Source organism: Carassius auratus, unplaced genomic scaffold (assembly GCF_003368295.1).
Source record: "Carassius auratus strain Wakin unplaced genomic scaffold, ASM336829v1 scaf_tig00216181, whole genome shotgun sequence".
NCBI classification, from domain to species: Eukaryota; Metazoa; Chordata; class Actinopteri; order Cypriniformes; family Cyprinidae; genus Carassius; species Carassius auratus.
The window spans coordinates 182,143-196,558 of NW_020528444.1; the positions used below are offsets into that span (position 1 = coordinate 182,143).

General features: G+C 40.2%; 1 protein-coding gene across 1 annotated transcript in view; it reads left to right on the plus strand.

Annotated features, from left to right (window-relative positions):
- The window catches only part of LOC113097304 (gastrula zinc finger protein XlCGF49.1-like), a 36,795-nt gene extending 35,879 nt beyond the window's left edge, over positions 1 to 916 (plus strand). Inside the window, exon 3 of the mRNA XM_026262546.1 lies at positions 202 to 916. Coding sequence (XP_026118331.1) covers positions 202 to 755 — 554 coding nt within the window. The 3' untranslated portion in view covers positions 756 to 916. The remainder of the gene's footprint in view (positions 1 to 201) is intronic.
- Positions 917 to 14,416: the final 13,500 nt, after the last annotated feature.

Consider the following 14,416-nt stretch of genomic DNA (forward strand, 5'->3'; position numbering starts at 1 on the left):
TGGTTTGGAACAACATAAGGGTGAGTTATTAATGACATAATTTTGCTATCTGGGTGAACTAACCCTTTAAGTAATGTTCAACTGAAAAAAAAAACATCCTGTGGAGGAAGCCTTTATTTATCTGAGCCCGTTATCTCTGCTTACTGTTATATTGATGGTTTTTAAATGCTTTAAACAAAGATTTGTCATTTTCTGCTTTAGACATGAAGTCGCTGAAAGAGGAGAGTCATGATGTGAATCAAACCGATTTCATAACCAGAGAAAAATCTTTCTTTGAAAAAAGAGCTCAGAAGACTGGAGCTAGAAAATGTTTCACCTGCCAACAGTGTGGAAGGAGTTTCTCTCAGAAAGCAAATCTGAAGGCTCACATGAATATTCACACTGGAGAGAAGCCGTTCACATGTGATCAGTGTGGAAAGAGCTTCACACATCAAGGAACCCTTTATACCCACAAGAGCCTTCACAGCGGAGGAAAGACGTACACCTGCAAACTGTGTGGAAAAACAATGACTCTAAAGGGAAATCTTCAGACACACATGAGAACTCACACCGGAGAGAAGCCGTTCGCTTGTGATCAGTGTGAAAAGAGTTTCACTCGTAAAGAAAGCCTTAATAATCACATGCGTATTCACTCGAGAGAGAGCTGCTGTGTATGTCATCAGTGTGGACAGAGCTTCACCGACAGTAATCACCTTAAGAAGCACATAATGACTCACACTGGAGAGAAACCGTCATGGGCCAGCACCGTGGAATGAGCTGCACAAACAACACTAACCTCGAGGATCACATGAGAGTTCACACCGGCGAGGGGACGTACACGTGCAAACAGTGTGGAAAGAGAATAAAGGATCCCGTTACAGCCACATGAGGACTCGCAATAACCTTTGTGTTTTGTTACTTTTGATATGAAACAAAGTCTGTTTCAAATTCTGCCCATTTTATTCCATAATTCAAACAATAAATGCTGTGACAGATCGCTGTGAACTAATCTAATAGTAGTTACAGCATGAAATAAACATTTTAACCTTCAATAGGACTTTTATAGTAATGTAGTACAAACTGACTCATTTAGAGAGCACTAGCACAATGGTCTTCTCAGAGTCTAAAGTTGTAGCTTATGTGATTAATATTGACTGAAAATGCCCTGTTTGTGTTAATGCAGTAATATGATGAGCACTTAACTGTATAATGAAAGAGGCAGTTGTTTCAAATGTAACTGCATTTTTAGCATCACATTAGGCAGATGTTAATTAATGTTAATATTAGAAATAAGAATTGAAAAGATATACAAAGAGGTCACTTGTAGTTAGAGTGATGTTGCTCCAAACGTCTCAGGACTTTTATTTTGGTCTACCGGTGTGACGTCATCAGGCTGCGCCTTGCTCCTGCTCTTGTGATTCAGCTGAAGAAAGGTTTGTGTTTGTAAGTATTTATCATGTCAAGTTTCCAAGTGGGGATGTGAGTAAGGGCCCTCTGGATCGCAGGTGATCCCACTCACCCATCATCTTCATTCTGCTGCCATCAGGGAGGAGACTGCGGAGCCTCTAGGTGCAAGAGAACGGTAGTCATTGAAGCAGGATGGAGATGGCTTCTTTGGGACTGGGATGATGGTGGTAGTTTTGAAACATGTGGGAACAACAGCCTGACTCAGTGAGATGTTAAAAATGTCTGAAGACATCAGTGAGTTCTGCTGCACAGTCTTTCAGTACATGTTCAGGGATGTTGTCAGGACCCGGAGATTTGCGTGCATTGATCCTACTGAAGGATCTCCTCACGCTTTCTGGGGTCAGCGTCATCACCTGGTCACCAGGAGGAGGTGGAGTCTTCTGTGCAGTGGTGCTGTTTTGTTGCTCAAAGCGAGCGAAGAAGGTGTTCAGCTCGTTCAGCAGAGAGATGTTGTTGTCACAGGTCCGTGGTGGGGGCTTGTAGTCTGTAATGGTCTGTATCCCCTGCCACAGGTTCCTAGTGTCTCTGCTGTTGCTGAATTGATGAGCTATCCTCCTGGAGTGCTGTCTCTTAGCCTCTCTGATGACACGGGACAGGTTGGCCCTAGCTGTTCTCAGGCCCACCTCATCTCCAGCTCTGAAGGCAGCGTTCCGTGTCTTCAGGAGTTTGTAGACCTCCCCTGTCATCCACGGCTTCTGATTGGCCCGGACAGTGATGGTTTTTGTGACCATTACATCAATCAATCAATCACCTTTATTTATATAGCACTTTAAACAAAATACATTGCGTCAAAGCACTGAACAACATTCATTAGGAAAACAGTGTCTCAATAATGCAAAATGATAGTTAAAGGCAGTTCATCATTGAATTCAGTGATGTCATCTCTGTTCAGTTAAATAGTGTCTGTGCATTTATTTGCAATCAAGTCAATGATATCGCTGTAGATGAAGTGACCCCAACTAAGCAAGACAGAGGCGACAGCGGCAAGGAACCGAAACTCCATCGGTGACAGAATGGAGAAAAAAACCTTGGGAGAAACCAGGCTCAGTTGAGGGGCCAGTTCTCCTCTGACCAGACGAAACCAGTAGTTAAATTCCAGACTGCAGCAAAGTCAGATTGTGCAGAAGAATCATCTGTTTCCTGTGGTCTTGTCCTGGTGCTCCTCTGAGACAAGGTCTTTACAGGGGATCTGTATCTGGGCTCTAGTTGTCCTGGTCTCCGCTGTCTTTCAGGGCAGTAGAGGTCCTTTCTAGGAGCTGATCCACCATCTGGTCTGGATACGTACTGGATCCGGGTGACTGCAGTGACCCTCTGATCTGGATATAGACTGGATCTGGTGGCTACTGTGACCTCGGAATAAGAGAAACAGACTAATATTAGCGTAGATGCCATTCTTCTAATGATGTAGCAAGTACATCGTGTGTTATGTGAAGTGTTCCGGTTCCGGTTTACCTAATTAATGCAGCCTAAAAATCCTTTAATGGATTTGGATATTAAAAGCATATTAGTATGTTATGTGTAAGCCAGGTTAAAGAGATGGGTCTTTAATCTAGATTTAAACTGCAAGAGTGTGTCTGCCTCCCGAACAATGTTAGGTAGGTTATTCCAGAGTTTTACATCATCAATACACTTGTTGATGTAGGCAGTGACAGTCTCTGAGTACTCCTGGAGGTCAGTGGTGTTATTGCATGTGGCAGCCTGTTTAAACATGTCCCAGTCAGTTGTGTTGAAGCAGTCCTGAAGAACATCTGATGATCCTTCTGGCCACATTTTAATCTGTTTGTAAACTGGTTTGGCGTCTTTAATGAGCGGTCTGTATGCAGGCATTAGCATGACACTGATGTGGTCTGAGGCTCCGAGGTGGGGGAGGGGGAGGGCTTTGTAAGATCCTCTCTGTGTGGTGTAAACAAAGTCCAAGATGTTATTCCCTCGTGTTGGAAAGTTGATGTTAAACGAACATTATGGTGTCCCTGTGCAGTGTGCTAAGCAAAAGCACATTTTTCCTTTTTCTCGGACAGTAAGACACAAGGGACTGTGTCTCTGTGAAGGCAAACACTGAAGAATAGTGAGCTCTGTCTTTTGTTGCAAGTAGGGCAGGTGGGAGCTCTGGCTTATTTTTTCGAATTGTCCCGACCATTGTGATTCTCCTTTTTTAGCAGCTCCTAGGAAAGGGCATGAAGACTATGTGACCCCGCAGGCCTTCGGTGACTTCAAGCACAACTCTCATCCCCTGGTTCTTTTCCGGCTGTCCACTCACAGACTTGCCCGTGTAGACTTGCATTTTCCAGGCGTAACTCGTTTCAGAATCACGTAGCCCAGATTTTTATGCTGTATTTCCCTGGCTTACTAGGTATGTATTGCTTGAATGGACAGCGCCTCTTAACGGCACCAGGCACTCATCCACAGTGACATTTGGGCAGGGCTGGACTGGGACAAAAAAATGAGCCCTGGACTTCATCCAGACCGGCCCACCATGCATGTAAACATGCGCACACACACACACACACACACACACACACACTACATGTGTATACATACATTAATCTGCATGTAAAATTACTGATTAGAATGTATTACTATCAAAACCAAGGAAAAACTATTAAAATAATAAAGAAAATGTAAATTATTTTATCAGGCTTTATTTTAAATATCTAAAGGTCTTATTTTATGTGCTTCTTATTATTCTAATAAAATATTAATGCTTAGGGTACACAATTTCTGCTGTAACTATATTTCATTTGCTGCAACATAACACTTGTTTTTTTTTTTTATATTAATTCACGCAAATTACCTCTGACCTGTTGGCTGCTTATAGTAGGCTAGTATTAAGACCACTGAACTATAGTAAGCATTATTTATAAAGACCACTGATCTACAATAAAATAAAAGAGTAATTAAGACAAAGAACGTTGTGTAGTGATTTATTTTACATTTTTCATAACATAATCAAAGGCCTTTAAAAAGCCGCAGCATAAATGGCTGCCCACTGCTCCGGGGGTGTGTGTTCACAGTGTGTGTGTGTGTGTGTGTGTGTGTGTGTTCACTGCTCTGTGTGTGTGTGCACTTTGGATGGGTTAAATGCAGAGCACGAATTCTGAGTGTGGGTCACCATACTTGGCTGAATTTCACGTCACTTTATTCAAATGCAGAGCTCAATGCTAGGGTTCAGAACTTGCCCTGCCAAAAATAAATACATAAACAAAGATAAAAATAAAATTGCTATTGTTTTCTTTGTAAATAAGCTGCAATCTCATTTCACAATTGTAATTTCAATACCACAATAAACACTAACTATTAAGTTCAAACATGAAAAGACAGGTTAACAGTCAGTAATAAAAATGTTTAAAAAATTATCATAAACAGCACCGTTTTCAGGTACAGATATTGCATAATCAAATGTAAAATACTTTAGGTGAAAATATAATAAATATGTACTATAGTGCACATATTTAGCAAAATACTCCTTCCTTATGGCTATTTTTCAATCTCAACTAACCTGCTATGGTCTTTAAAGGGCTTTCTTGAGGTAAATGTAACATTCTGTGAAATAATTGTTCTCCTGTTGTTTTGACTGATAACTGATCGATATTATTTCTGAGGCATATATACATTTCTGTAAGTTGTACTGTATCTTTAAACAGAAAGTAACAGATGATCGGTTTACTTGAACTGGGCGCTAAAGCGAAACGAATTTTGTAATAAAATGGACAGAACTTGAGAGCTGAGAATTTTAAATGTAATTTATGTAGATCAGTGAGTGGTGGCATATTACAGCTGGATTATCCTAACTTTTTGAAGCAAAACAATGCAGTAGCCTACGTGTATCATTACATTTCTGTCTCACCTCAGCTGTCAAGTCCGCCCTGAGGACGTCTTCAGTCTTTTGCCTTCCAGCAAATAATTGATTTATCTTGACACATTTGGTGGCATCTGCCTCAAGTGCTTGTCGTTTTCTCTCTCTCAACGTTCGGCCACTCCTTTACGCTTAGATATTTTATTATTTAACATACTGAATTTCGTCGCAGTTGTAAAGCGGCCGCTTTTCAAGACTAGAACTTGATTCTGATTGGCCAATGAGCAGTGAACACGTCACGTCTCGCAGCTCGCATCAGCATCACGCGCACACGCCGTTTTATCTGTTCTTTATACTGCTTTTTTGTAATGTTTTAAATAAATTATTGTGACTAACGTAAAAAAAAAAAAAAAAAAAAAGCATCATGCGGCTTCATATGAGAGAGACATAAGGTCGGAATTGGACTGTACAACAATATACTTACGAATATATTTGCGATAAATAATGATTTAAAAATAAATACATAAGGCACCGGCCCAACCAGACCGCGGCCCACCGGGAATCTCCCGGTAGTCCCGATGGCCAGTACATGCCTGCATTTGGGCCATGATTGAACATCATCGGCAGACGTTCAACCCCTTTGTTCCAGACCAGTCGGATTGCTGCTAATTTATCAGTAGCACGTCGAGCAGTTCTTGTTTGCTTGTCATCAAACCTGATGACCCTTGATATTTTCTGGAAGTTTTTCAAAGTCATAACTGCACCAAAAATTGCCCTTCCAGAATCTGGATGCCATAAACTTTGCATGTTCTCATTAATAGAACGGTAAACCACAGCAAGAATGACAACACTGAAAAAGGCCTGAATGTCTGCCAAATCAGATCGTTCACTCAGCATTAACTCCTCTCCCCTCCACATTTGTCATTTCAAGCACAATCTCTTGAATTTCTTTTGTCAAAAATAAATCAAAGGTGGACTTGATGTCCTCAGCATGAGAACATGCATACCTTGTTACTCCTGGGGTCATATCCAGTGCTGTCTTTGAATATTTTGCAGGGGGTGGCAGTGATCTCCAGCAAATGCTTCCATTTCTCGAGAGGTAAGTGTCTGGCTCCTCTGGCATCCTCTTCATCTGATGTTTCCTCATCCGTTCCGATGGGATCTTGGTCCGGGTTATCTTCTTTTTCAGAAGCTTCATCTGTTTCAGAAGTGTCCTCTGATGCAGCATCTTCATCGCTAGTGTGTGTGTGTGTATACACATTGTCGGTGTCAGTGTCACCACTTTATATTTGCATTGGTTCTGCATTTTGGATGATTTTATTTGACAAATTATAGCCTTACAAATGTGTGTGTGTGTGTGTGTTTGTGAGTGAGTGTGCACATTTTCAATGTGTCAGTGTCACCAATTTATTTTTGTGGTGGTTCTGCATTTTGGATGATTTTATTTGACAAATGATAAAAGAACAGTTTTTATAGTCTCAAAAATGTATTCCTCTATATATGTGTGTGTGTGTGTGTGTGTGTGTGTCAAAGTCACCTTTATTTATATGGCGCTTTAAACAAAATACATTGCGTCAAAGCACTGAACAACATTCATTAGGAAAACAGTGTCTCAATAATGCAAAATGATAGTTAAAGGCAGTTCATCATTGAATTCAGTGATGTCATCTCTGTTCAGTTTAAATAGTGTCTGTGCATTTATTTGCAATCAAGTCAATGATATCGCTGTAGATGAAGTGACCCCAACTAAGCAAGCCAGAGGCGACAGCGGCAAGGAACCGAAACTCCATCGGTGACAGAATGGAGAAAAAAACCTTGGGAGAAACCAGGCTCAGTTGGGGGGGTCAGTTCTCCTCTGACCAGATGAAACCAGTAGTTCAATTCCAGACTGCAGCAAAGTCAGATTGTGCAGAAGAATCATCTGTTTCCTGTGGTCTTGTCCTGGTGCTCCTCTGAGACAAGGTCTTTACAGGGGATCTGTATCTGGGGATCTAGTTGTCCTGGTCTCCGCTGTCTTTCAGGGCAGTAGAGGTCCTTTCTAGGAGCTGATCCACCATCTGGTCTGGATACGTACTGGATCCGGGTGACTGCAGTGACCCTCTGATCTGGATACAGACTGGATCTGGTGGCTACGGTGACCTCGGAATAAGAGAAACAGACTAATATTAGCGTAGATGCCATTCTTCTAATGATGTAGCAAGTACATCGGGTGTTATGTGAAGTGTTTCCGGTTCCGGTTTACCTAATTGATGCAGCCTAAAAATCCTTTAACGGTTTTGGATATTAAAAGCATATTAGTAAGTTATGTGTATACCAGGTTAAAGAGATGGGTCTTTAATCTAGATTTAAACTGCAAGAGTGTGTCTGCCTCCCGAACAATGTTAGGTAGGTTATTCCAGAGTTTAGGCGCCAAATAGGAAAAGGATCTGCCGCCCGCAGTTGATTTTGATATTCTAGGTATTATCAAATTACCTGAGTTTTGAGAACGTAGCGGACGTAGAGGAGTATAATGTAAAAGGAGCTCATTCAAATACTGAGGTGCTAAACCATTCAGGGCTTTATAAGTAATAAGCAATATTTTAAAATCTATAGGATGTTTGATAGGGAGCCAGTGCAGTGTGGACAGGACCGGGCTAATATGGTCATACTTCCTGGTTCTAGTAAGAACTCTTGCTGCTGCATTTTGGACAAGCTGTAGTTTGTTTACCAAGCGTGCAGAACAACCACCCAATAAAGCATTACAATAGTCTAACCTTGAGGTCATAAATGCATGGATTAACATTTCTGCATTTGACATTGAGAGCATAGGCCGTAATTTTGATATATTTTTGAGATGGAAAAATGCAGTTTTACAAATGCTAGAAACGTGGCTTTCTAAGGAAAGATTGCGATCAAATAGCACACCTAGGTTCCTAACTGATGACGAAGAATTGACAGAGCAACCATCAAGTCTTAGACAGTGTTCTAGGTTATTACAAGCAGAGATTTTAGGCCCTATGATTAAAACCTCTGTTTTTTCAGAATTTAGCAGTAAGAAATTACTCGTCATCCAGTTTTTTATATCGACTATGCATTCCATTAGTTTTTCAAATTGGTGTGTTTCACCGGGCTGCGAGGAAATATAGAGCTGAGTATCATCAGCATAACAGTGCACTCTTAACGTGAATTAGTTGACTTTACTCGCAAATCGTGAGGAAACCCGTTGCCTTATACCACTTTAGTTTTTACACAAGCTGAAACTAAACATGTAGAGTTGTATTAACATGGAACCCTAAGCTTAGTATTTATATTTATGACTTATTGCTACTCAACATTTAACAAAATTACTGTATTTTCCTCTAATTTAATTAGCTTTTGATTTTTTTAAAAAAATATGTTAAAAAACATTGGTTCAACTATATAGGATGGAAAAAAAAGAAACACCTCTAAATGCTGCATGCATTTTATTTGTAAGAAAAATGGCAAAACACAGCCAATCTTATGACAAACCTAACATCAGGTCAACATCAACACGTTTAATCTAAAATGATTAATCTGAAAAAGGTCATTTCAAATCATTGAAACAATTGTGTGAGGGTGTCGTATATGTTTGTTTGTGTGTGTGGGTGTTGTCCGTGTCGGTGTTGTGTCCGTGTTGTCCATGTGTGTTGTCCGTGTCTGTGTTGCTGTGTGTGTGTGTGTGTGTGGGTGTTGAATGTGTCACAAATTTACAAGAAAAAAACTTTGTCTTGTCTTGTCTGTGTTTTGCTGTGTGTGTGGGTGTTGTCCGTGTGTGTTGTCCATGTGTGTTGTGTGTGTGTGTGTTGTCCGTGTCTGTGTTGCTGTGTGTGTGTGTTGTCCGTGTGTGTTGTCCATGTGTGTTGTGTGTGTGTGTGTTGTCCGTGTCTGTGTTGCTGTGTGTGTGTGTTGTCCGTGTGTGTTGTCCATGTGTGTTGTGTGTGTGTGTGTGTTGTCCGTGTCTGTGTTGCTGTGTGTGTGTGTTGAATGTATCACAAATTTACAAGAAAAAAACATTGATGTCCCCTGAGATTGAAGTGGTAAATCCATAAACAAAACAAAATTGACAAGAAACTCCCACTCAAATGTACAAAAAACGCGTACAAACAGGATGTTTCATCTGCCTAAATGAAGGGAGAACAGAGCATGAACCAACAACATATCAGAACAATAACTAATTCCATCTACATAAACGTGAAGAACTTAATTAAAACTGAGAGGAGTTGTAGTAGAAAGACATAAGACGTTGTTTATCACACAAGTCACATCCTTCAGCATGCTTCCTTCAGCTTTCAAGTGTGTGTAGGTGTGTCAGTGTTGTTTGTGGGTCTGTGTTGTATGTGTATTGCGTGTGGGTACTGAATGTGTCTGTTGTTTGTGTGTGTGTCTGCGTTTTACGCGTGTCTGTTGGTCCGCTTGTTTTACAGAAAATAAAAAGATTTACACCACAGGTAAGGAAGTAAAAAAAAAAGTCAACAGTTTATTACAGTAGACTTGACATCTCTTTACATTGCGAGCTGATTTTTCAAACTCTGTAGCTTTGGCTTTAGGTCAGTGTGGCCTAACAAGAGCAATACCTGTTGGATGAACTGAAATGTGAGCTTCATTGTCTTGGGGTAGTTAAGATCATCCCTCAACGATGATTTTCAGCGAGGCTGGACTGAGATGCTGGGAAGATGTGAGCACAGCTCCTTCACGCTCAATAAGAAGTATCCCAACGTCGAGGTCACGAAAACAATCATCATCATCTGATTCCTAAATAAAGAATAACAGAAGAGCACAATCATTACATTATATTTCTCATTTGAAAAACAACTTTAATCAACATAAGAGTGTCATGGTGAAAAAAATAATGGTAAAATTATAAGAAAGCAAGAGCTTACTTACAAAGCCTGCTTTGAAGAAGTTTGTGGGGTTTTCCCCAAGGATGATAGGAAGCCCTCTGAGCACCTGTGTCCGGATCGCAGTTGGCTCTGTTGTCTTTTGGGAATTAAACACAGTACCACAAGTTAGCTAGCTAAAATGAAAAACATATAAATTATCTACAAGAAAGCTTAAAAAAACCAAGCAATGTTTGGATTGAATTATACAACTAATAGAGTAGCATTGTGATATGATGTTTATACAAACCCTGAGAAAAGCAAAGCCAAGTATAGAATATGTATGTACTTACATTGGTCTGTTGTGAAATCTGGGTGAGTCACTGAAAACTTCATCAGATGAGACAAGTACCAGCTCAAGGACAGGCATGATTTTAACTGTTGGTTTTTCTGGAAGTTCTTCAATATGTGTCAGATTGCATAGTTCATTATTGAATTCAGGGTCTTGGTATTGGAGACTGCAGTTATAATGAAGTTCCAGTGATTCTTTAAGCTTGCTTATCAAATCTGTGACTGTAGAGGGCCTTGTGGTTAGGATGACTTTTCTTACATCCGCCTCTGTTAGAATGACCCTCAAGGGCATCTTCTGGTTTGTAGTTATCTTGGGAATAGAAACAATAATTAGGTCATTAGAAATATAAATATCCAAAGGCCATTCAATTGCTGAGCCATTGCTATGTGGATCACAAAAATAGCTGAGAAATAATTTTACACATCTACAGATAGACACCACCATTTTATGAACCAAACTATGAGTAGAAAAAAAGGGGATTTTAAATTCAATTTCTCCTTTCATTTACCTGCATGTCCTGTGACAATTAAGTGATTAATCCATTTAAAGCTGTGTGTGTTGTTGGTGTGTGTGTGTGTGTGTGCGTGGTGTCCACGTCTGTGTTGTGTCTATGTTAAATGTGTCACAGATTTACAAGAGAAAATAGTGACTGTCCCTTTAGATTAAAGTGGTAAATACATAAAAAACAAAAACAAAAGAAAAAACGTAAAATTCACTAGAAATCCCCACTTTAATGTGGTGCCACTATCTGTTTGATCTGTCTAAATGAAGGGAGGCCAGCACATGAACCAACAGAGACTACCATGTCAGCACAATATCTAATTCCATCTGCATGGACTGATGATGGAACAAGAACTGATGTAAGCTGAGGAACTCTTTGGCAGAAAACCTGTTGGACATTCTCAGGAAAAGATGTGATCGATGCAGTAGTGACCTTGTCCATTTCAATTGAAGGCTTGAAAAATTAACTTGTGTCCAAATAGTAAGCCATCATTTTCTGATGCTTAACAGCCAATGTGAGAGCTACATTTGTGAAGTTGTGGGCATTACGAATGACCCGTTTGAAGAATTTGTGTTTTCTCTCAAACCGCATAGTCCAAACATCTGAAAGGGGACCAAATGCTTTGATCATCTCAGGGTAATGCACAATATAGTGGTGTTTTGGCCGTAATCTAAAATCTGGGAATGTTGTTTGCAACAAGTCTCTATGTTCTGACACTTTGCAGTCAAGGAAATGCACCGACTCTTCAGTATGCTTTGTTGTGACAGCTAACTCAACAATGTCTTTTAGGAGCAGCAGAATGTTCTATGCATTGTCTCCTTCAGGGACTTTATGGCCAATGATAAGTGGGAGCAGCCTGATTAGGGCCCAGTTCTCATGGCCATTACCACCTGTGGTCCCTTTGGTAGAGAAGCCATGGGCAATTGGCTGAGGCTGGTCAGCTTTGTCATGAAAAGCATATTCAAATGTTTTCATGGCATGGTTCAGTGTTTCTATGGTGAAATATTTCTTGGAAATCATGTCTGATGCAGAGGGCTAACTCAACAGGAACAATGCCTTCCAAAAGGTCATGGAGGATGTCAGGGGGGTACCCACGAACAACATGAAAGTGCTCCAGACCGTCAGTCAATACACACCCTCCTTTCACACCAAACTGTTTTACCTCCTGCACCTGCTGGTTGTGAGTGTCTATAGTGCGGGGTTCAAAAGCACCTGAATTTACCTCATTGGCTTGCATCTCGCCTCTCGTCACCATACAGAACCTGCAGAATCTTTCCACCATAAAGCTTTAGAAGAATCCTGCCAGAGAATGAGCAGACAGGTTATCAGCAGCCACATATAAAACCGTACCTTTGACACATTCTCCCAACTTCTCAACATATACATCATGTTGCTCCAAAGAAGCCAGATCATTCATTAGAGAATGGAGAATTTTAGCATAGCCAAATTCTTTTACATGAGAGGCTTTACACAAAACAGCAAGCTGATTGGAGTGGAGTGTGGATCTGTATTTTGATGGCACATTAGCGATCACCCAATAAACTGCACTCATTTTGTGCTTCTTTCTAGATGTTCCTAAAGGATTGGACACTTCAAAATCATCTGTATAAAGTCCAACAGCGATTTTGAATTCCTCCCCTTTAAGGAGGTCATTGTCATTACAGTACGAGCCATCTCTGTATGAACTGTACTCATGTTGCAGATGCTTTTGGACGGGAAGAGCTTTGTCCAAAATATCTGCCCTATTCAACATCTTCTGTAGCATTGGATGCAAAGGAACATATACAGCACTAGATTTTTTTCCTCTTTCAATAATGTACTCCCCACTGGTTTAACCTCTGTGAAGTTTTTATTCACATATGCTGCTTTCCTTTTTGTTGTTGATAAGGGGCCATCCTTGCCACAGAATTTGATGATCACATTGCTCTTTGCGGCAGCCCTGACTAACTCTTCCACAACTGAATCATCTACATCTGTCTGTTGTTTCAGAATGTCTTTGAGTGTATTCTGCAGCAGTGGCTGGGATAGTTCACACATCTGTACAGCTGTTGTATGACTCGTTGTACCGTACTTTCTGGAATGTGTAGGACCGTTTGCATCTTTTAAAAAAAAAGCTGCTAGGTTGTGCTCCAGATGTTTCTCTAGATCATTGAGATCTTCAATGGTAGAATCCTCACTGTCTTCTGATTCAAGGGTGTCATTTGGAGGCTCATGTTCTTCTTGGGCCATTTCATTAGAGACTATTTCTGGTCTGAACATCCTCCAGTTGTGTGTTTTGTGCTCCTTACTTCTGTGTGCATTAAATGTAGAATACACATTTGTGTGAAAGTTACAGCCATTATATGAACACTGGACTGATTTACCTTTAAATGTGTACTGCGCAGGTGAGTGAGAAATACTGTTTCTGTGCAGGGTGCAGAAAAATCACATGACTGACAGTGAAAGGTTTCTGGTCAATCTTTGCTAAGTGGACCTTAAGTGCATTGATGGATTTGAATGTGCACACACATTTTTGGTGTAAGCAGGGAAATGAGACAGTCTTACCATAGTTTCTGTGTTTTAACCGATAATGTTTCAAAAGGTAACCCCTTTTCTCACACATAAACTCACAGTACTTACACTTCCACAGCATCCTCACACCACAAGGATCTGTAAAAATAGAAACAGGAAAAATTTTAGCTCAATGACTCAGTTCAACAAAATATTCCGTTCTGTATTCACAGGTGCAATATTTGAAAATAATTATTTAATATGAATATTATCTGTATTTATGTCAAAACCTATAGACTTTCAAACATCAGTATGCCATTTATTAATATGTATTTGTGTCAAAATTACATAACATATTTTCCTTTTGTATTCTTCCTGGAAACGCTTCCAACACGCTTGCGTGTCGTGTGAAGAATTGGTGTCGGTTCTATTTCTAGCAGGCAGTAAACTCTAACCTGTTAACATGTGAGTCTAAATATAAACGGACACGCCACGCAGGTTGACACGCTCACGCAACGCAGCCAGTGTGTAGCCGGCCTGAGAGAGTGAGAGGGAGCGAGTACTAGACTCCTTTGCCCCGACAGCGGTTGAATGGCTTTTCTATTGTGTAAAATTACATTTATATTAAATGATACAGTCGAGCAAACTCACCGGTATGTGAGCCATTCAGCTGACACTTTTTTGAGTAACGTTAGTTAGCTATTGTTAGTGTATTAACACCATGCACAAGTTCAAACAGTAACATTAGATGGAAAAAAGCTGCGTCAACAAATTATCTGCAAGCTTTTGGGTATTAAAAAGTCCAAAGATAACTAGGCTACAATACTTATTTTACATACCATTCCACTTGGAATGAATTAGCCCCCTCCCCTTCCTTATAAAATTAAACATACCAAGTAATCTCTGCTACACCTGATTAGTGCAATGAATTTTTCAGCTAAATAGTAAAAACAACTAATGTTGTTTAGTAATGATAGCCGGTTTTTACTAAACTTAAAAGAATAAGTAATGATCCC